The sequence below is a fragment of the Henckelia pumila genome, chromosome 3 (assembly GCF_033568475.1).
Source record: "Henckelia pumila isolate YLH828 chromosome 3, ASM3356847v2, whole genome shotgun sequence".
In the NCBI taxonomy this organism is placed as follows: domain Eukaryota; kingdom Viridiplantae; phylum Streptophyta; class Magnoliopsida; order Lamiales; family Gesneriaceae; genus Henckelia; species Henckelia pumila.
The window spans coordinates 103,026,434-103,046,852 of NC_133122.1; the positions used below are offsets into that span (position 1 = coordinate 103,026,434).

The 20,419-nt window shown below is 45.4% G+C and overlaps 1 protein-coding gene across 1 annotated transcript; it reads right to left on the reverse strand.

Annotated features, from left to right (window-relative positions):
• Positions 1-2,987: 2,987 nt before the first annotated feature.
• Positions 2,988-3,364, reverse strand: LOC140889275 (uncharacterized). Its single transcript, XM_073296990.1, has 2 exons — positions 3,330-3,364; positions 2,988-3,279 (listed from the first exon to the last, which is right to left on the reverse strand). Exons 1-2 carry the CDS (start codon positions 3,362-3,364, stop codon positions 2,988-2,990), a joined length of 327 nt encoding a protein of 108 aa, XP_073153091.1.
• Between the last annotated feature and the right edge of the window lie 17,055 nt (positions 3,365-20,419).

The following is a 20,419-nucleotide window of genomic DNA, read 5'->3' on the forward strand; positions in this document are numbered from 1 at the left end:
ATTCAAACCCAACATGTCATATAAACATAGGCATTTCAAAATTTTAAAAAAAGGTTTAGCACAAGAACATAATAGCTGGCTTGAATGCCCAAGAAAAGTCTATACTTGCCTTGACTTCTACTACAAAAAAAACACCGAACAAGAGGGGGAAGAAAAGGTTGAACTCTTGCACCAACACCAAGCTGAACTTCTCGTGGTGGTTTCCAGGTGGCGAAGGCGGCATCATGAGGTGGCCTGCGGTGTCTAGAAAGTGAAGGGGAAGAGGGCGGCCAAGGGAAGGGAGAAATGGAAGAGGGGGGGGGGGGGGCTACTTGGGATAAAAGAGTGCTAGGGTTTCATTTTTTTTTTTGTTTTGGATTTAAAAGGTGAGTGTGAAGTGTACATGTGTGTACGCATAGGTGTAAGTATATAAAAATAGGTGTGAGTGTTGCTTTAAAAGTACAACTTTAAAGTACTACAATTTTTGCCTACTAAACTTACACTTATAAAATTTCTAGGTTTAAAAACCCCAAATTAAAATATTATATTGGGTTTCACTTATCCGGGTTTAAGAAAATTCTAACTTTTAAAAAAGTTAAAGAATAAGCCCAAGAATGCGATAAAATTGATTTGTGATACCCGAAAACTTCTAACTTTCAAACTCTCGTCCAATTTTCTCCTTTCTCCCTACTTAACTTTTTAAAATAAAATCTTTGAATTTACCGCCAAAATCCACCATCGCCAAACACCGGAACCGGAAGTCACTGTGTAACGCCCCGTTTTTATCTTAAATGAGTTTATTTGAGTTATTCAGATATTACAGAGTTCTTGAGCTGGTTTGATTTTGATCAGGGTCCTTTTTGCAAATTTTGGAAATTTCAGGGACTAAAATGCAAATATTGATTTTTATATATTATCTACACTTGGATTTGATTGGGGAAGTCTTCTCCTTCTTCCTCATTGCACGCCTCCTCCACTAGAGCCGCCCCCTTCTCATTCCAAGCTTTGGGATTTCAATCCGAGCTCGATCCGTCCGTTGGAAATTATTTCTGAAGGCAGATTAGCGATCACTGCTGCGAGAGCTTCGTTCTATCGTAAGTTTTTCTACGATCAGATACATTCTAGTTTTTGGATGTTGTTAGAATCGTTCTAGATTCGAGTATGTTGTTTTCTTCAGAGTTCTGATCGTTTATTATCTGTCGGTTTTGAATTAGAGCGACGTCCGGATTTGTTATGATTTTTGGAAGCCATTTTCGAAAATGTGGTTTTGAGATTTGTTGGAATTGCCTTGATATGGGTGTATTGGCTTTGATATGAGTTGTTATCGCTATTGAACTGTTGTCTGCGTTGTCGGTTTGTTCAGTTATAGCCGTTATGCCGCCGGTTTGAGTTTTAGAGATTTGAACCGTTTTTGGGTTGTTGGACTTTTACTTGAGTTGAACGTTGTTGTTGATCACTTTTTGTCTCCGTACAGATTCGTTTGGAGTTTGTGAAGCCAGTGTTAATCAGCCTTTTGATCGTCAAGAGATTGGACGAAGAATGGTAAAGAGATTCGCCTTGAACCGCCGTTGTTGTTTAGATTGTATAGCTTTTGATACAATCTTTTGTTGTAGCTTAGCCAGAGTTGGAGCTACTGCATTGAAAGGTAAAAGCAGTCATCGTAACGGGATAGCATACTCGGGACTGTTGGTTCTCGAGTTTCCCTTTTTAAATCACATATTGCATCGATACTTGTTCTAGCACGTGGAACTTGTATTTGGTTGATTGATTGAGTTTTGTTATGTGGCTTATGTTTATGTTTCTGTTATGCATTCATCTTGAGCCTACTTTGATTTCAGCGGGCAGAACCCCCCTTTTTGTTTAGACGTTTGGGAACTATGATTGAGTGGCCTAGGTTGTAGTATTTCGCCTAGTGCTAGCATACTCATTATGGTTGCTCAAAGATACGTGGCACCACCTCGATTGGGAGAGTCGGTGAGTCGTTACGTGATCTCATCCTCAGGATCCCAAAAGCAGAGCAGTACTCCCTTGTTTATCAGAATTGATATCCTGGTTTTAAAGACATGCATATCATTATCTTCGACTTGAATATGTTGTTTGATAACATGTTGTATATTCATTACTTGTTATGTTGTTTTTACTGGGAATTTCATTCTCACCGGTTTATCCGGCTGTTGCTTTGTTTTGTATGTGTACTTGGCAACAGGTGGGGCAGGACCAAGTCAGCGAAGGCTTGGTTAGCAAAAAGAGGGAGAGCTAGTAGTGAGACTCGGTTTAGAAGTTGTGTCAGCATGTTTACCTAGTTGTATTTGAACATGTTTAGATATCGAACTTCGTTATGTTATTGTATTGTTTATGCGAGCTGTGTTGAAAGTTTGTCGTTACAAATCCAATACTTTTGAGCGGTTGTGTAACCCTAGAATTTCATGTATTAGTTGGAGAACTTGTGATTGTAATGCATGATAAAATGTTGTTGGTTTTGGACTCAAGTTGTAGCATGATTTCTGCTGTTTTGCTATGTTTCTGTCACCGCTCGATCCGCAAGATCTTGCGGATCGAGCGAGGGCAAGCTGTTCTGTCCTCTGTTTCAAATTTTTGGTGGCTCGCTCGATCTGCAAGATATTGCGGATCGAGCGAGGGCTGAGTTTTTCGGGCAGTAACTTTGGCAAAGTTGCTCGCTCGATCCGCAAGATCATGCGGATCGAGCGAGGCACTGTTTCAAAAAAAAATATCTTATTGCTTTTAACCTTTGGTTATTGTATGCCTTATTGTTGTTTAATCCCGAGATTAGTTGTTTGGAATCGAGGTCTCACACACTGACTCAAGAATATCAATAATTAATAACTTAAAATATTTGAGTAACTTAAACTTTAAAAGAAACTTAAACAATTAAATCCAAGAAATTAAAAATCATAATTATTAAAAATGAATTTAGGCATGAAATCCAAATTATGAAATTCTAGGCGCTACAATTCCTCCCTACCTAAAGTGGAAATTCTTCCTCGAAATTAAAGCTTATCAAAGAGTTCTGGATATCGAGTCCTAATGTCTTCTTCTTTCTCCCAAGTGGCCTCTTCATCAGAATGATTCAACCACTTAACCTTGACCATCGGGATAGTTTTGTTACGGAGCATCCTCTCCTGCCTCTCCATAATCCGGTCAGGTCCCTCTTCATAAGTCATGTCAGGAGATAACTGAAGAGGCTCAAAGTTGAGCACATGAGAAGGATTCGATACGTACTTCATTAGCATGGATATGTGGAAGACGTGTACTCCAGCTAGATTAGGCGGCAAGGCTACCCTATAGAATACATCCCCACTCTGTCAAGAATCTCAAAAGGTCCAACGAACCTCGGAGCCAATTTCACCTTCTTCCCAAATCTCATCACGCCTTTCAAAGGAGTTACTCAGATAAAAAAACATGATCACCCACTGAGAACTCCAAGTCTCTCCTCCTATGCTCTGCGTAACTCTTCTGCCTTCTCTGGGCAGTCTTCATCCTATCTAGGATCTTGGCTACAACTTCGGCAATTTGCTAAACAATCTCTGGTCCCAACTCCGACCGCTCACCGATCTCGGTCCATAGTATCGGTGATCTACCAGGTCTCCCATAGAGTGCCTCGTAAGGCGCCATACCAATGGTGGCCTGATAGCTGTTGTTATATGAAAACTCCACTAGTGGTAGCCTCGACTCCCAACTACCCTGAAAATCAATAGCGCAAGCCCTCAAAAGGTCTTCCAAAATCTTAATCACCCTCTCAGACTGACCATCCGTCTGCGGGTGAAAGGCGGTACTAAATAGAAGTTTCATTCCCAAAGCGGAATGAAGACTCTTCCAAAAAGACGAATTAAACCGCGGATCTCTATCTGACACAATGAAAATAGGGATACCATGTAGTCTGACTATCTCTCGGATATACAACTCCGCATACTGAGTCATAGTGAAGGTCATCTTCACTGGCAAGAAATGTGCCGACTTAGTGAGACGGTCAACAACAACCCAAATAGCATTAGAACATCTCACTGTCCTCGGTAATCCAACAACAAAATCCATGGTAATATTCTCCCATTTCCACTCGGGAATGGGGAGTGGATTTAGCAATCCTGCAGGTCTCTGATATTCCGCTTTGACCTGCTGGAATGTCAGACACTCTGACACATAATGAGCGATATCACGCTTCATGCCTGGCCACCAATACAACTGCTGAAAGTCCCGATACATCTTTGTACTGCTTGGGTGAATAGAGTACGACGATGTTTGTGCTTCTTCCATGATAGTAACTCGCAGAGAATCACCTACAAGAATCCAAAAACGACCTCTGAACCTCACTATCCCATCTACTACTGAATACAGACCACTGTCTTTCTCCTCTGCTCTTTATCTCCATTTTTCCAACTGCTCATCAACTGCTTGAGCTATTCTGATATGGTCAAATAACGTAGTCTGCACTGACACGACTGACAATCTAGGAGCTCTACCCTCGACATAGAACTCTAGTCCGAATCTCTAAATCTCAACCTGCAACGGTCTAGACACCTTCAAAGAGGCAATTACTGTTGTCTTTCTGCTCAATGCATCTACGACGACATTAACCTTACCCGGATGGTAACTAATGTCGCAGTCTTAGTATTTTACCAACTCTAACCATCTCCGCTGCCTCATGTTCAACTCCTTTTGGGTAAAGAAATATTTGAGGCTTTTATGGTCGGTGAATATCTTACACTTATCTCCGTAGAGATAGTGTCTCCAGATCTTGAGACCAAAAACCACTGCTGCCAACTCCAAATCATGAGTATGGTAGTTATTCTCATGCTCCTTCAACTGCCTATAATAATAAGCCATAACCTTATCTTGCTGCATAAGAACTACTCCTAATCCCAACTTGGAAGCATCAGTGTAAACCATAAAATCACTTTTCCCTGATGGCATGGATAACACTGGTGCCGACGTAAGTGTGTAGTAGCACGTACCCTAATTAAGTGATTAAAGGAATTAATCATAATTACTTGGGTAGAGTTCGGAAGCTCCGAAGGTGAGATCGGAAGCTCCGATCAGGATCGGAAGCTCCGATCGGTATTACGTCAGGCATGACGTGTGGCAAGATCGGAAGCTCCGATCAGGACCGGAAGCTCCGATCACCCCTATCCAGAGTCAACAAGTGATATTTTGACACGTGGCAGATCAGGATCTTCGAAAGCTCCGATGGCAGGATCGGACGTTCCGATCGAGGTTCGGACGTTCCGATCAAGGATCGGAAGTTCCGATCGTTGTCTATAAATAGAAGGCCGAGACTTCACTTTCATTTGCCAATTCCGAGTTCTCCTTTCCTTTCTAGTCCTTTTGGAGCTGTTTTAGTCTTCTTAGGCTTGGTCCGGAGGTCGGCAAGGCGTTCGGTAAGTCGTAGCGGAGTTGTGCCCATGTTCTGGAGGCATCGACATCAAAGGGCTAACGACGGACGAAGGTATAGCTTTTGCTTCCTATAAATATTTAGGAGTATGCAATAGCTTAGTTAAGGCTTTTAGAGCACTTTATTGATATTAGTATCATTTGGCAGTGTAGAGCAGACTATAGGCGTGGACCTAGAGTTGGTAGAGCTTGCACTATTTTGAGGTACGAAAGTACTGTTCGAGATATCCTGACTGAGTATGCATGTATTATGTGATGCATGATTTATATGCCATGATATTATGCTGCATTCATTTGCATCTTGCTGTATCTCTTTTGAGATGTCTGTTAGTAGGGTTGTACCCTATCCTGTTAGTGGATGGACTTCCATCGATTTGGGTCCGGCGTATCCACAGTTATCTCGGAATGGGAGCCACCTCCTGAAGCGACGGCACAGCGTGCTACATACCAGGGCCCGGTTTGTCTCTGTCATCTGATCCTTGACCTCGAGTCTATAGGGAGTTCACTTTGCAAGCATGTATACTCATACTCTCGCACTGAGCGTTTTATGCTCACGTCTCGTACTCTGTATTTTCTGGACACCCTATTCCATGGGGCAGGTTTGCGATTGGACGAGGAGGGTGGATCCAGGAGGGGCTAGTCAGTGGTTGGCCAGCTGGAGCTTCGTCTAGGTTTTATTACTGTTGCTTGGGTTTATACAGCTATTCGATTTGGTTTTATATTATTGGATAAATTACAGATTCCTTTATTTGGGATTGTATATTTGTTTATGGATTCCGTAGTTTTATTCTGATATCTGTTTAAATTAAGTTAATTGCATGCATAAGTTCTATTTAGTAGGTGATCCAGGTAAGGGTCACTACATTTATGGTATCAGAGCATGCAAAAGAATTCTTGGGATTTAGTTTCATCTTGAGGTATTTTTGTAGATGTCAAATCGTGACGACCAGAGTTCTCATGGCAGTGTTGGTGGGCGTTGGGGTGATGCCGACCGGGAGCCTCGTCAAGAACGGCGTCATCGTCACCATGACGACGAGCATTTCACTGTGCGTCGATTCTTAGCTATGGGTCCTAAACCCTTAGTTGGAGGTGAGTCTCCGGAGGATGCGGAGAACTGGTTAGACCGCACGGAGATGACTTTTCAGACTTTCCAATGCACCGAGGAGCAGAAGGTGGAGACCCTTGGCTATCTTCTAGATGGGCGTGCGCGCAGGTGGTGGAGGTTTACTTCTGCACCTTTTGTTGCGGCGAGAGGAGTGGCCACCTGGGCCGAGTTCCGCACAGCTTTCCAAAAGCGGTATTTTCCTCATGCACTCCGTCAGTCGAAGGCAGGCGAGCTACTGAGTCTGCGAAAGGGAGCCATGTCTATCGATGAGTATCAGCAGAAGTTCTTTGATCTGCTATCCTATTGCCCCGAGATTGCAGATAGCTCAGAGATGAAGTATAATCTATTCCTTCAGGGCCTTAACCCTGAGATCCATGACCGTGTGGCGGTTGGTGACGACATGTCCTACGAGGGTTTGGTGAGCCGTTGTCACCAGGCGGAGGACAGCATTCGGCGGAATAGGTCTTTCCCTCAGTCGAGGCCTGCTAGTTCTTTGGGTCCCCGTGCCCAAACTTTCAAGAAGTCTGGATCTTCTTCTTCCTCTGGTTCTGGAGGTGTTGTCCGTTTCGGTAAGAAGGACAAGTGTGATCACTGTGGGAAGAACCATCCATCTGACAAGTGCCGTAGAGCTTCTGGAGCTTGTTTCCGTTGTGGAGAGACTGGTCATATCCGGAGAGATTGTCCACTATCTGGGGGAGGCGGTTCTGGTTCTGGTTCAGGATAGGGTTCTCAGGCCACCGTACAGTAGAGGTCGCAGGGACAGTCTGCTGGGAGTTCTCATTTGAGGCCACGAGCTTCTGGCCAGGTGTTTGCCCTAAGACATGATCAGGCTATGGAGGAGAATGAGAAAGTCATCGCAGGTACATTTCTGCTTTATGGTATACCTGCTCTTGCACTATTGACACTGGTGCATCTCATTGCTTCATTTCTGCACGTTTTGTTAAGAGGCATAAGTTACCATGCATTGCACTAGACGTAGTAATGTCTGTTTCTACTCCGATGGGCCAATCTTCTTTGGCTAAGCGTCTAGTGATGGGTTTCCCTTTAGAGTTCGAAGGGAACATTCTGTTAGTGAATCTCATGGTCCTGGCGATGGACGACTTTGATTGCATTCTGGGAATAGATATGTTAACTACCTATCGAGCTTCAGTGGACTGCTATCAGAGATTAGTACGCTTTCATCCGGAGGAGAGTGAGAGCTGGTTTTTCTATGGTGAGGGAGCGCGACCCCCGATGCCTTTGGTATCAGCTTTGAGAGCCTGTCGAGCTCTAGAGTCGGGCGGGGAAGGCTACCTTATCTATGCAGTTGATTTGTCCGCTGAGAGTATTGGGATAGAGAGCATTCCTGTTGTGGATGAATTTCCAAATGTGTTTCCTGATGAGATTCCGGGTTTTCCTCCTGCTAGGGAAGTCGATTTTGGCATAGAGTTGATGCCGGGTACTTCTCCTATTTCTAGAGCACCGTATCGTCTGGCTCCGTCAGAAATGCGTGAGTTGAAGAATCAGCTACAGGATCTTTTGGACAAGGGGTACATTCATCCTAGTGTATCTCCTTGGGGAGCTCCTGTTCTCTTCGTGAAGAAGAAGGATGGGTCGATGCGGCTGTGCATTGACTATCGGCAACTGAATCGAGTCACTGTGAAGAACAAGTATCTGTTGCCTCGTATTGATGACTTGTTTGACCAGCTGCAGGGCACGTCAGTTTACTCCAAGATTGACTTGAGATCTGGGTATCATCAGTTGAGAGTCCGTGATCAGGATGTAGCCAAGACTGCATTCCGTACTCGCTATGGGAATTTCGAGTTCCTAGTGATGCCATTTGGATTGACTAATGCGCCGGCTATATTCATGGATCTGATGAACCGTGTCTTCAGGGAGTATTTGGACAAGTTTGTCGTGGTTTTCATTGACGACATCTTGGTGTATTCGCGTAATACGGAAGAGCATGTTTCTCACTTGCGGTTGGTACTACAGACTCTTCGAGATGAGCAGTTGTACGCCAAGCTGAGCAAGTGTGAGTTCTGGATGGATAGAGTGGTCTTTCTTGGCCATATCATATCCAGGGAAGGGATTTCTGTTGATCCAAGCAAGATTGAAGCGGTACTTAATTGGTCGCGTCCGACGACAGTTGCTGAGATCCGTAGTTTTCTGGGTCTGGCAGGGTATTATCGTCGCTTCATTCTGAATTTCTCTCAGTTAGCTCGACCGTTGACGCAGCTTACCCGCAAGGGTGTGGATTTCGAGTGGTCCTCCGAGTGCGAGGAAAATTTCCATGAGCTTCGACGGCGGTTGACTTCTGCGCCGGTGTTGGCATTACCGTCAGGATCTGGAGGGTATGTAGTTTACACGGATGCTTCTCTTCAGGGGTTAGGTTGTGTCCTGACTCAGAATGGGCATGTGATCGCATACGCTTCTAGACAGCTGAAGCTTCACGAGGACAACTACCCAGTCCATAATTTGGATTTAGCAGCCATTGTGTTCGCTTTGAAGATCTGGCGTCATTATCTGTATGGCGAGAAATTTGAGATCTTCACCGACCATAAGAGTCTCAAGTATTTGTTCACTCAGACGGAGTTGAACATGAGGCAGAGACGTTGGATGGACTTGCTTAAAGACTATGATTGCGAGATTAAGTACCATCCGGGAGCTGCTAATCTCACCGCTGATGCTTTGAGTCGCAAAGTGCGACTATCCGCACTACCAGACAATCACATGTCTGATTCGAAGACCCAACGTTTAGCTCGTCTAGCTAACGAGGGTAGCTCGTCTGGATTTCATTATCAGTCAGATGGCTTTCTGTGTTTGTCTGGTAGGCTTGTGATTCCTCAGGATGAAGAGTTGCAAGAGGAGATTTTGTCTCAAGCGCATCGCACTAAGTTGAGTATTCATCCTGGGAGCAACAAGATGTACAAGGATCTACGTACTCGTTTCTGGTGGAAGGGAATGAAACGCAGTGTTTATCAGTTTGTTTCGAGATGTTTGGTGTGTCAACAGGTCAAGGCAGAGCACCGACGACTTGGAGGATTGCTTCACAGTCTTCCTATTCCGGAATGGAAATGGGAGTTTATCACAATGGACTTTGTGACCCATTTGCCGGTATCCCCGAGGAACTGTAATGCTATCTGGGATGTGGTGGACCGACTCACCAAGTCTGCGCATTTCATTGCCTATAGCCGAGAGTACTCTGTGGATTGCATGGCACGGATGTACATTCAGGAGATCGTCCGACTTCATGGAGTGCCTGTGAGCATTGTCAGCGATCGGGACCCCAGGTTTACTTCTAGATTCTGGGGGAGTGTTCAGCGTGCGATGGGTACTACTCTCAGTTTGAGTACAGCCTATCATCCGTAGACTGATGGTCAGTCAGAGCGCACTATCCGTACGTTAGAGGATATGCTTAGAGCGTGCGTCATGGATTTTGGTTCAGCCTGGCAGGATCATTTGCCGTTGATCGAGTTCTCTTACAACAACAGCTATCACACTAGTATTGGGATGGCACCTTTTGAGGCGTTGTATGGGAGACGTTGTCGTACTCCACTCTTCTGGGAATAAGTGGGGGAGAGACAGGCTGAGGGACCGGAGTTTATCCAACAGGCGATAGATATTGTTGATCAAATCAAGAAACGGATTAAGACTGCACAGGATCGTCAGGCCAGCTATGCTAATATCAAGCGTAGGCCTTTGCAGTTCGAGGTCGGGGAGAAAGTGTTTCTGAGAGTGTCACCTTTCCGCAAGATTTTCAGATTTGGCCTTAAGGGCAAGTTGTCTCCCAGATTTATCGGTCCGTTTGAGATCTTGGAGAACTTGGCGATTTGGCTTATCGACTAGCTTTGCCACCGCATCTATCCAGTATTCACGACGTGTTCCACGTATCTCTGTTGCAACCGTATATGGCGGAGAAATCTCATACTCTGCAGTGGTCTAAGGTTCAGGTAGACAAGGATTTGACTTATGTTGAGAAACCTCTTCGTATCCTGGATTATAAGGATAAGGTTTTACGAAACAAAGTCATTCCTTTGGTTTTAGTTCAGTGGCAGCGCCGAGGAACTGAGGAAGCTACTTGGGAGCTTGAGGACAGGATGCGTAAAGACCATCCTGAGTTGTTTTGATTTCATTCTTTAAAGTTGTATTCAGCTGCAAACTTTGTAAACGTTTGATTTGAATAAAGAATGTTTCTGATTTCTGTATTTGCATTCGGTACTTAAGATCTGATTTGGAGGACGAAATATCTTAAGTGGGGGAGAATGTAGTAGCCCGTACCCTAATTAAGTGATTAAAGGAATTAATCATAATTACTTGGGTAGAGTTCGGAAGCTCCGAAGGTGAGATCGGAAGCTCCGATCAGGATCGGAAGCTCCGAACAGGATCGGAAGCTCCGATCGGTATTACGTCAGGCATGACGTGTGGCAAGATCGAAAGCTCTGATCAGGACCGGAAGCTCCGATCAGCCCTATCCGGAGTCAACAAGTGATATTTTTACACGTGGCAGATCAGGATCTTCGAAAGCTCCGATGGCAGGATCGGACGTTCCGATCGAGGTTCGGACGTTCCAATCAAGGATCGGAAGTTCCGATCGTTGTCTATAAATAGAAGGCAGAGACTTCACTTTCATTTGCCAATTCCGGGTTCTCCTTTCCTTTCTAGTCCTTTTGGAGCTGTTTTAGTCTTCTTAGGCTTGGTCCGGAGGTCGGAAAGGCGTTCGGTAGTCGTAGCGGAGTTGTGCCCAAGTTCTAGAGGCATCGACATCAAAGGGCTAACGACGGACGAAGGTATAGCTTTTGCTTCCTATAAATATTTAGGAGTATGCAATAGCTTAGTTAAGGCTTTTAGAGCACTTTATTGATAGTAGTATCATTTGGCAGTGTAGAGCAGACTATAGGCGTGGACCTAGAGTTGGTAGAGCTTGCACTGTTTTGAGGTACGAAAGTACTGTTCGAGATATCCTGACTGAGTATGCATGTATTATGTGACTGCATGATTTATATGCCATGATATTATGCTGCATTCATTTGCATCTTGCTGTATCTCTTTCGAGATATCTGTTAGTAGGGTTGTACCCTATCCTGTTAGTGGATGGACTTCCATCGATTTGGGTCCGGCGTATCCATGGTTATCTCGATATGGAAGCCACCTCCTGAAGCGACGGCACAGCGTGCTACATAACAGGGCCCGGTCTGTCTCTGTTATCTGATCCTTGACCTCGAGTCTATAGGGAGTTCACTTTGCAAGCATGTATACTCATACTCTTGCACTGAGCGTTTTATGCTCACGTCTCGTACTCTGTATTTTCTGGACACCCTATTCCATGGGGCAGGTTTGCGATTGGACAAGGAGGGTGGATCCAGGAGGGGCTAGTCAGTGGTTGGCCAGCTGGAGCTTCGTCTAGGTTTTATTACTGTTGCTTGGGTTTATACAGCTATTCGATTTGGTTGTATATTATTGGATAAATTACAGATTCCTTTATTTGGGATTGTATATTTGTTTATGGATTCCGCAGTTTTATTCTGATATCTGTTTAAATTAAGTTAATTGCATGCATAAGTTCTGTTTAGTAGGTGATCCAGGTAAGGGTCACTACAAAGTGTCTCCTTCAAAACATCAAAGCTCTCTTGGCACTTCGGGCTCCAAACAAACTTACCATTATTCTTAGTCAACGCTGTCATGGGCACAGCAATGGATGAAAAACTCTTGATAAACTTCCTATAGTATTCGGCCAATCCGAGAAAACTGCGAATCTCTTATGCGTTTCTTGGCACAGGCCACTCCTTCACTGCTTGAACCTTAGAAGGATCTACTTCCACTCCACTCTTGGAAATAATATGTCCCAAGAATGCCACTCTTTCTAACCAAAATTCACACTTGTCAAACTTGGCTAACAACTCCCTTTCTCGGAGCACCTCAAGGACGGTTCTCAGATGCTGTCTGTGTTCCTCTCTGCCCTTGGAATAAATGAGAATGTCATCAATGAAGACAATGATGAACCGGTCCAAGTACGGCTGAAACATGCGGTTCATAAGATCCATGAAGATCGCGGGCACGTTCGTCATTCCGAACGGCATCACAAGGAACTCATAGTGGCCATAATGAGTCCTAAACGCTGTCTTGAACACATCAGACTCCTTCACCTTCAATTGGTGATAACCGGAACGAAGATCAATCTTCGAAAATACAGAGGCTCCTTGCAACTGATCAAAGAGATTTTCAATTCTAGGAAGTGGGTACTTGTTCTTAAGTGTTACCCCATTCAACCCTCGGTAGTCTATGCACAATATTAGACTTCCGACCTTTTTTCCCAAAGAGGACTGGTGCGCCCCATGGAGAGAAGCTAGGGTGTATGAATCCTTTATCAAGTAGCTCTTGAATCTGCTCTTTCAGTCCCTTATTTCTGTGGGAGCTAATCTGCAGGGTGCCTTGGAAATTGGCACGGTACCGGGAACCAGATCTATATAGAACTCAACCTCTCTATCAGGAGGAATGCCCGTAACATCATCAGGGAACACATCCCAAAAATATTTGACGACGTCCACATCTGAAATGGCTGGACGTGCTGGCAACTCCGTCAAAGATAAGCTGGCTAGGAATGATTCTCATCAATCAAGCATGAGTTTCTTAGCTTGCAGAGAGGATATGATTCGAGTCTTCCTCAAAATCCTAGAAGTCTCGAACCAAAAGGGATCCTCTCCTTCAGGTTTGACTAGTACTGCTCTGCGCTGAAAATCAATCACTACAGCATTATTCATCATCCAATCCATCCCAAGTATCAAGTCAAACTCTGGCATAGGTAAAACTATGAAGTCTGCAACCACTGACTGTCCTTGCAATAGCAGCTCAAGATTCTTCACAAATCTCCAGGCGGATAGCTATTTCCCTGAAGGGATAGTCACTGAAAACCTAATCGTCAATTCTTCGTGCTGAATACCCCTTTTATGGGCAAAAGCCTCCGAAATAAAAGGGTGGGTAGCCCCTGAGTCTAACAAAGCTCTGGTGGCTACACCGGCTACTAAAATCCTACTTGCATTAATGGTGAATACATCCACAGAAAAGATTGAAGTTAAATAACACAAGTTCTACTTAGACTCAATCTAAGTCATCAAATCCCAAATAAGATACTATGCCTGTTAATACAGTCAAGTTCTTCAAACATGCAACATGCTACAAAATGTTAACCCCGAACAAGAAATCTTAAAATCACATGCGTCAGTGAATCGTTTAACTGCTCTAAACCAAAAACTTAAGATGTTACCTATGATGAGTGTAGTGACTGGGTCGGCCTCCTCGGCCTGCATCACGAACACTCGACCCTGCATGGGCCTCCTCAACTTCGGATAGTCTCTAGCCATATGTCCCGGCTTCTTGCACTTAAAACAAGTTCCTTCACCAGCTAAACATTTCCCAAAATGGGTACGATGGAAAAGTGTGCAAAACGGCTTCTCCCCAGTCCTGGGAAGAGTGGGCCTCTGGGCCTGATGCCCCTGAGGTTTCTGGGCTTGATGCCCCTGGGGTCTCTGAGCTTGATGCCCCTGAGGCCTAAAGGGTCCCTGCTGACACTGCGGTCCAATGTACGGCCTCTTGCCGTGCTGCTGATGCTGGCCATGTGCTAGGAATGGCCTCTTACCCTACGCCTTGGCGCTGATGTCCCTCAAAGTTTGCTCAGACCTCAAATCTCGTCTGAGCGCAGAAGCATAGTCAGCTGGCTCCGCCATAAGCACATCCCTACGGATAGGGGGTCGCAATCCAACAATAAAGTGTTGGAGCTTCTTAGCCTCGTTGTCTCCAATCAAAGGCACAAAATGGCAACTCCGCTCAAATTTCACCACGAACTGAGCCACTGATGGATCTCCCTGTCGCAGGATCAAAAAATCCATCTTCAAACGGGCCCTCACATTCGCGGTGAAATACTTCTCAAAGAAAAGTCTCTTGAACTCAGTCCAAGGTAGGGTATTCGGATCCACCTTCTTCTCAACTCCCTCCCACCAGAGGGCAGCATCATCCTGGAGATGGAAGACAGAACAACGTACTTTATCTGGATCTCCCAACTACATATAGCGAAAGATCACCTCCAGCAAACGAGTCCATCTTTCCGCTACCAACGGATCAGTAGTGCAAGCAAAGTCTTTCGGATTCATCTTCCTAAACTTCTTGTAAACAGTCCCAAGTTCATCCCTCAGAGCGTCCACATGTCGCTCTAGGATACGGGCTAAGCCAGCTAGCACCTGAGTCCCAACATCCGCAGCTAGTGGAGGTGGCGGAGGCGAAGGTGGTGGCGGTGGAGGAGGTGGAGAAGGTGCATCGGGATCACGACGACGTTCCATCTAAACGCATGTTCGAATTCTCACATTCAAATTTCATGCCTTAAAAAAAAGATTTTTCTTTAAACTTAAACATGCTCAAAATATTATAGGAACTAGTACTATCAAACTTAAACAGATAGAAATATTGAAAACTTAAATCTTACAGACTTTGAGGCGAGATCCTTTGAGTTTTGGAAACCGGCAGTAGGCACAGCCCAAACCAAGACTGTGTTCTGATACCAACTGAAACGACTCTAACCTCTAAACTTAATTAAATAATAAAGAAAATACGGATTTATAAAAAATTTGCCATGACTTGTTTAAAAGTAAACAAAGCCACCCTGTCCCCCATAGAAATTCTAACATAAAAAAAATAAACGTGATAAAAAGAAATCCAAACTGTGATAATCATAAACTACGAAAGGAAAGGCAACCCCACACGGTTGCAATAATTGTAGTAGCCCGTGCCCTAATTGAGTAATTAAAGGATTAATGCTAATTAATTGAATTAGGTATTGGACGGATCGAAAGCTCCGAAGGCACGATCGGAAGCTCCGAACAGGATCGGAAGCTCCGATGAGCGATCGGAGTCATCGATGTTATTACGTCAGGCATGACGTGTGGTTGGATCGGAAGCTCCGATCAGGACCGGAAGCTCCGATCACCCCTATCCGGAATCAACAAATGATATTTTGACACGTGGCAGATCAGGATCTTCGGAAGCTCCGATGGCAGGATCGGACGTTCCGATCGAGGTTCGGACGTTCCGATCAAGGATCGGAAGTTCCGATCGTTGTCTATAAATAGACGGCCGAGACTTCACTTTCATTTGCCAATTCCGAGTTCTCCTTTCCTTTCTAGTCCTTTTGGAGCTGTTCTAGTCTTCTTAGGCTTGGTCCGAAGGTCGGCAAGGCGTTCGGTAGTCGTAGCGGAGTTGTGCCCAAGTTCTGGAGGCATCGACATCAAAGGGCTAACGACGGACGAAGGTATAGCTTTGCTCCCTATAAATATTTAGGAGTATTCAATAGCTTAGTTAAGGCTTTTAGAGCACTTTGATGATAGTAGTATCATTTGGCAGTGTAGAGCAGACTATAGGCGTGGACCTAGAGTTGGTAGAGCTTTCACTGTTTTGAGGTACGAAAGTACTGTTCGAGATATCTTGACTGAGTATGCATGTATTATGTGACTGCATGATTTATATGCCATGATATTATGCTGCATTCATTTGCATCTTGCTGTATCTCTTTCGAGATGTCTGTTAGTAGGGTTGTACCCTATCCTGTTAGTGGATGGACTTCCATCGATTTGGGTCCGGCGTATCCACGATTATCTCGGTATGGGAGCCACCTCCTGAAGCGACGGCACAGCGTGCTACATGCCAGGGCCCGGTCTGTCTCTGTTATCTGATCCTTGACCTCGAGTTTATAGGGAGTTCACTTTGCATGCATGTATACTCATACTCTCGCACTGAGCGTTTTATGCTCACGTCTCGTACTCTGTATTTTCTGGACACCCTATTCCATGGGGCAGGTTTGCGATTGGACGAGGAGGGTGGATCCAGGAGGGGCTAGTCAGTGGTTGGCCAGCTGGAGCTTCGTCTAGGTTTTATTACTGTTGCTTGGGTTTATACAACTATTCGATTTGGTTGTATATTATTGGATAATTACAGATTCCTTTACTTGGGATTGTATAATGTTAATGGTTTCCGCAGTTTTATTCTGATATCTATTTTATTAAGTTAATTGCATGCATAAGTTCTGTTTAGTAGGTGATCCGGGTAAGGGTCACTACATTTATGGTATCAGAGCATGCAAAAGAATTCTTGGGATTTAGTCTCATCTTGAGGTATTTTTGTAGATGTCAAATCGTGACGACCAGAGTTCTCATGGCAGTGTTGGTGGGCGTTGGGGTGATGCCGACCGGGAGCCTCGTCGAGAACGGCGTCATCGTCATCATGACGACGAGCGTTTCACTGTGCGTCAATTCTTAGCTATGGGTCCTAAGCCCTTAGTTGGAGGTGAGTCTCCGGAGGATGCGGAGAACTGGTTAGACCGAATGGAGACGACTTTTCAGACTTTCCAATGCACCGATGAGCAGAAGGTGGAGACCCTTGGCTATCTTCTGGATGGGCGTGCGCGCAGGTGGTGGAGGTTTACTTCTACACCTTTTGTTGCGGCGAGAGGAGTGGCCACCTGGGCCGAGTTTCGCACAGCTTTCCAAAAGCGGTATTTTCCTCCTGCACTCCGACAGTCGAAGGCAGGCGAGCTACTGAGTCTGCGACAGGGAGCAATGTCTATCGATGAGTATCAGCAGAGGTTCTTTGATCTGCTATCCTATTGCCCCGAGATTTCTGATAGCTCAGAGATGAAGTATAATCTGTTCCTTCAGGGCCTTAACCCTGAGATCCATGACCGTGTGGTGGTTGGTGACGACATGTCCTACAAGGGTTTGGTGAGCCGTTGTCATCAGGCAGAGGACAGCATTCGGCGGAACAGGTCTTTCCCTCAGTCGAGGCCTGCTAGTTCTTTGGGTCCCCGTGCCCAAACTTTCAAGAAGTCTGGATCTTCTTCTTCCTCTGGTTCTGGAGGTGTTGTCCGTTTCGGTAAGAAGGACAAGTGTGATCACTGTGGAAAGAACCATCCATCCGACAAGTGTCGTAGAGCTTCTGGAGCTTGTTTCCATTGTGGAGAGACTGGTCATATCCGGAGGGATTGTCCACAGTTTGGGGGAGGTGGTTCTGGTTCTGGTTCAGGATCGGGTTCTCAGGCCACCGTTCAGCAGAGGTCGCAGGGACAGTCTGCTGGGAGTTCTCATTTGAGGCCACGAGCTTCTGGCCAGGTGTTTGCCCTGAGACATGATCAGGCTGTGGAGGAGAATGAGAAAGTCATCGCAGGTACATTTATGTTTTATGGTATACCTGCTCTTGTACTTATTGACACTGGTGCATCTCATTCCTTCATTTCTGCACGTTTTGTTAAGAGGCATAAGTTACCATGCATTGCACTAGACGTAGTGATGTCTGTTTCTACTCCGACGGGCCAATCTGCTTTGGCTAAGCGTCTAGTGATGGGTTGCCCTTTAGAGTTCGAAGGGAACGTTCTGTTAGCGAATCTCATGGTCCTGGCGATGGACGACTTTGATTGCATTCTGGGGATAGATATGTTGACTACCTATCGAGCTTCAATGGACTGCTATCAGATATTAGTACGCTTTCATCCGGAAGGGAGTGAGAGTTGGTTTTTCTATGGTGAGGGAGCGCGACCCCCGATGCCTTTGGTATCCGCTTTGAGAGCCTGTCGAGCTCTAGAGTCTGGCGGGGAAGGCTACCTTATCTATGCAGTTGATTTGTCCGCTGAGAGTATTGGGATAGAGAGCATTCCTGTTGTGGATGAATTTCCAGATGTGTTTCCTGATGAGATTCCGGGTTTTCCTCCTGCTAGGGAAGTCGAGTTTGGCATAGAGTTGATGCCGGGTACTTCGCCTATTTCTAGAGCACCGTATCGTCTGGCTCCGTCAGAGATGCATGAGTTAAAGAATCAGCTACAGGATCTTTTGGACAAGGGGTACATTCGTCCTAGTGTATCTCTTTGGGGAGCTCCTGTTCTCTTCGTGAAGAAGAATGATGGGTCGATGCGGCTGTGCATTGACTATCGGCAGCTAAATCGAGTGACTGTGAAGAACAAGTATCCGTTGCCTCGTGTTGATGACTTGTTTGACCAGCTGCAGGGCACATCAATTTACTCCAAGATTGACTTGAGATCTGGGTATCATCAGTTGAGAGTCCGTGATCAGGACGTAGCCAAGACTGCATTCCGTACTCGCTATGGGCATTACGAGTTCCTAGTGATGCCATTTGGTTTGACTAATGCGCCGGCTATATTCATGGATCTGATGAACCGTGTCTTCAGGGAGTATTTGGACAAGTTTGTCGTGGTCTTCATTGACGACATCTTGGTGTATTCGCGTAATACGGAAGAGCATGTTTCTCACTTGCGGTTGGTACTGCAGACTCTTCGAGATGAGCAATTGTACGCCAAGCTGAGCAAGTGTGAGTTCTGGATGGATAGAGTGGTTTTTCTTGGCCATATCATATCCAGGGAGGGGATTTCTGTTGATCCAAGCAAGATTGAAGCGGTACTTAATTGGTCGCGTCCGACGACAGTTGCTGAGATCCGTAGTTTTCTGGGTCTAGCAGGGTATTATCGTCGCTTCATTCTGAACTTCTCTCAGTTAGCTCGACCGTTGACGCAGCTTACCGCAAGGGTGTGGATTTTGAGTGGTCCTCCGAGTGTGAGGAGAATTTCCGTGAGCTTCGACGGCGGTTGACTTCTGCGCCGGTGTTAGCATTACCGTCAGGATCTGGAGGGTATGTAGTTTACACGGATGCTTCTCTTCAGGGGTTAGGTTGTGTCCTGACTCAGAATGGGCATGTGATAGCATACGCTTCTAGACAGCTGAAGCTTCACGAGGACAACTACCCAGTCCATGATTTGGAGTTAGCAGCCATTGTGTTCGCTTTGAAGATCTGGCGTCATTATCTTTATGGCGAGAAATTTGAGATCTTCACCGACCATAAGAGTCTCAAGTATTTGTTCACTCAGGCAGAATTGAACATGAGACAGAGACGTTTGATGGACTTGCTTAAGGACTATGATTGCGAGATTAAGTACCATCCGGGAGCTGCTAATCTCACCGCTGATGCTTTGAGTCGCAAGGTGCGACTATCCGCACTTCAGACTTGTTCGATGTCTAGTGCGATCAGTGACTGTTTTACTTCAGGTTTTACCTTCAAGCATAAGAAAGGTATGCAGAGTATCCAGATGTTTGCGATATTATCTGAGCCAGCCTTGTATTCGCGGATCCGAGATGCTCAGATGTCTGATTCAAAGAACCAGCGTTTAGCTCGTCTAGCTAACGAGGGTAGCTCGTCTGGATTTCATTATCAGTCAGACGGCTTTCTGTGTTTGTCTGGTAGGCTTGTGATTCCACAGGATGAAGAGTTGCGAGAGGAGATTTTATCTCAGGCACATCGCACTAAGTTGAGTATTCATCCTGGGAGCAACAAGATGTACAAGGATCTACGTACTCGTTTCTGGTGGAAGGGAATGAAACGCAGTGTTTATCAGTTTGTTTCGAGATGTTTGGTGTGTCAACAGGTCAAGGCAGAGCACCGACGACCTGGAGGATTGCTTCACAGTCTGCCTATTCCTGAATGGAAATGGGAGTTTATCACAATGGACTTTGTGACCCATTTGCCGGTATCCCCGAGGAACTGTGATGCTATCTGGGTGGTGGTGGACCGACTCAACAAGTCAGCACATTTCATTGCCTATAGCCGAGAGTACTCTGTGGATCGCATGGCTCGGTTGTACATTCAGGAGATCGTCCGACTTCATGGAGTGCCTGTGAGCATTGTCAGCGATCGGGACCCCAGGTTTACTTCTAGGTTCTGGGGGAGTGTTCAGGGTGCGATGGGTACTACTCTCAGTTTGAGTACAGCCTATCATCCGGAGACTGATGGTCAGTCAGAGCGCACTATCCGTACGTTAGAGGATATGCTTAGAGTGTGCGTCATGGATTTTGGTTCAGCCTGGCAGGATCATTTGCCGTTGATCGAGTTCGCTTACAACAACAGCTA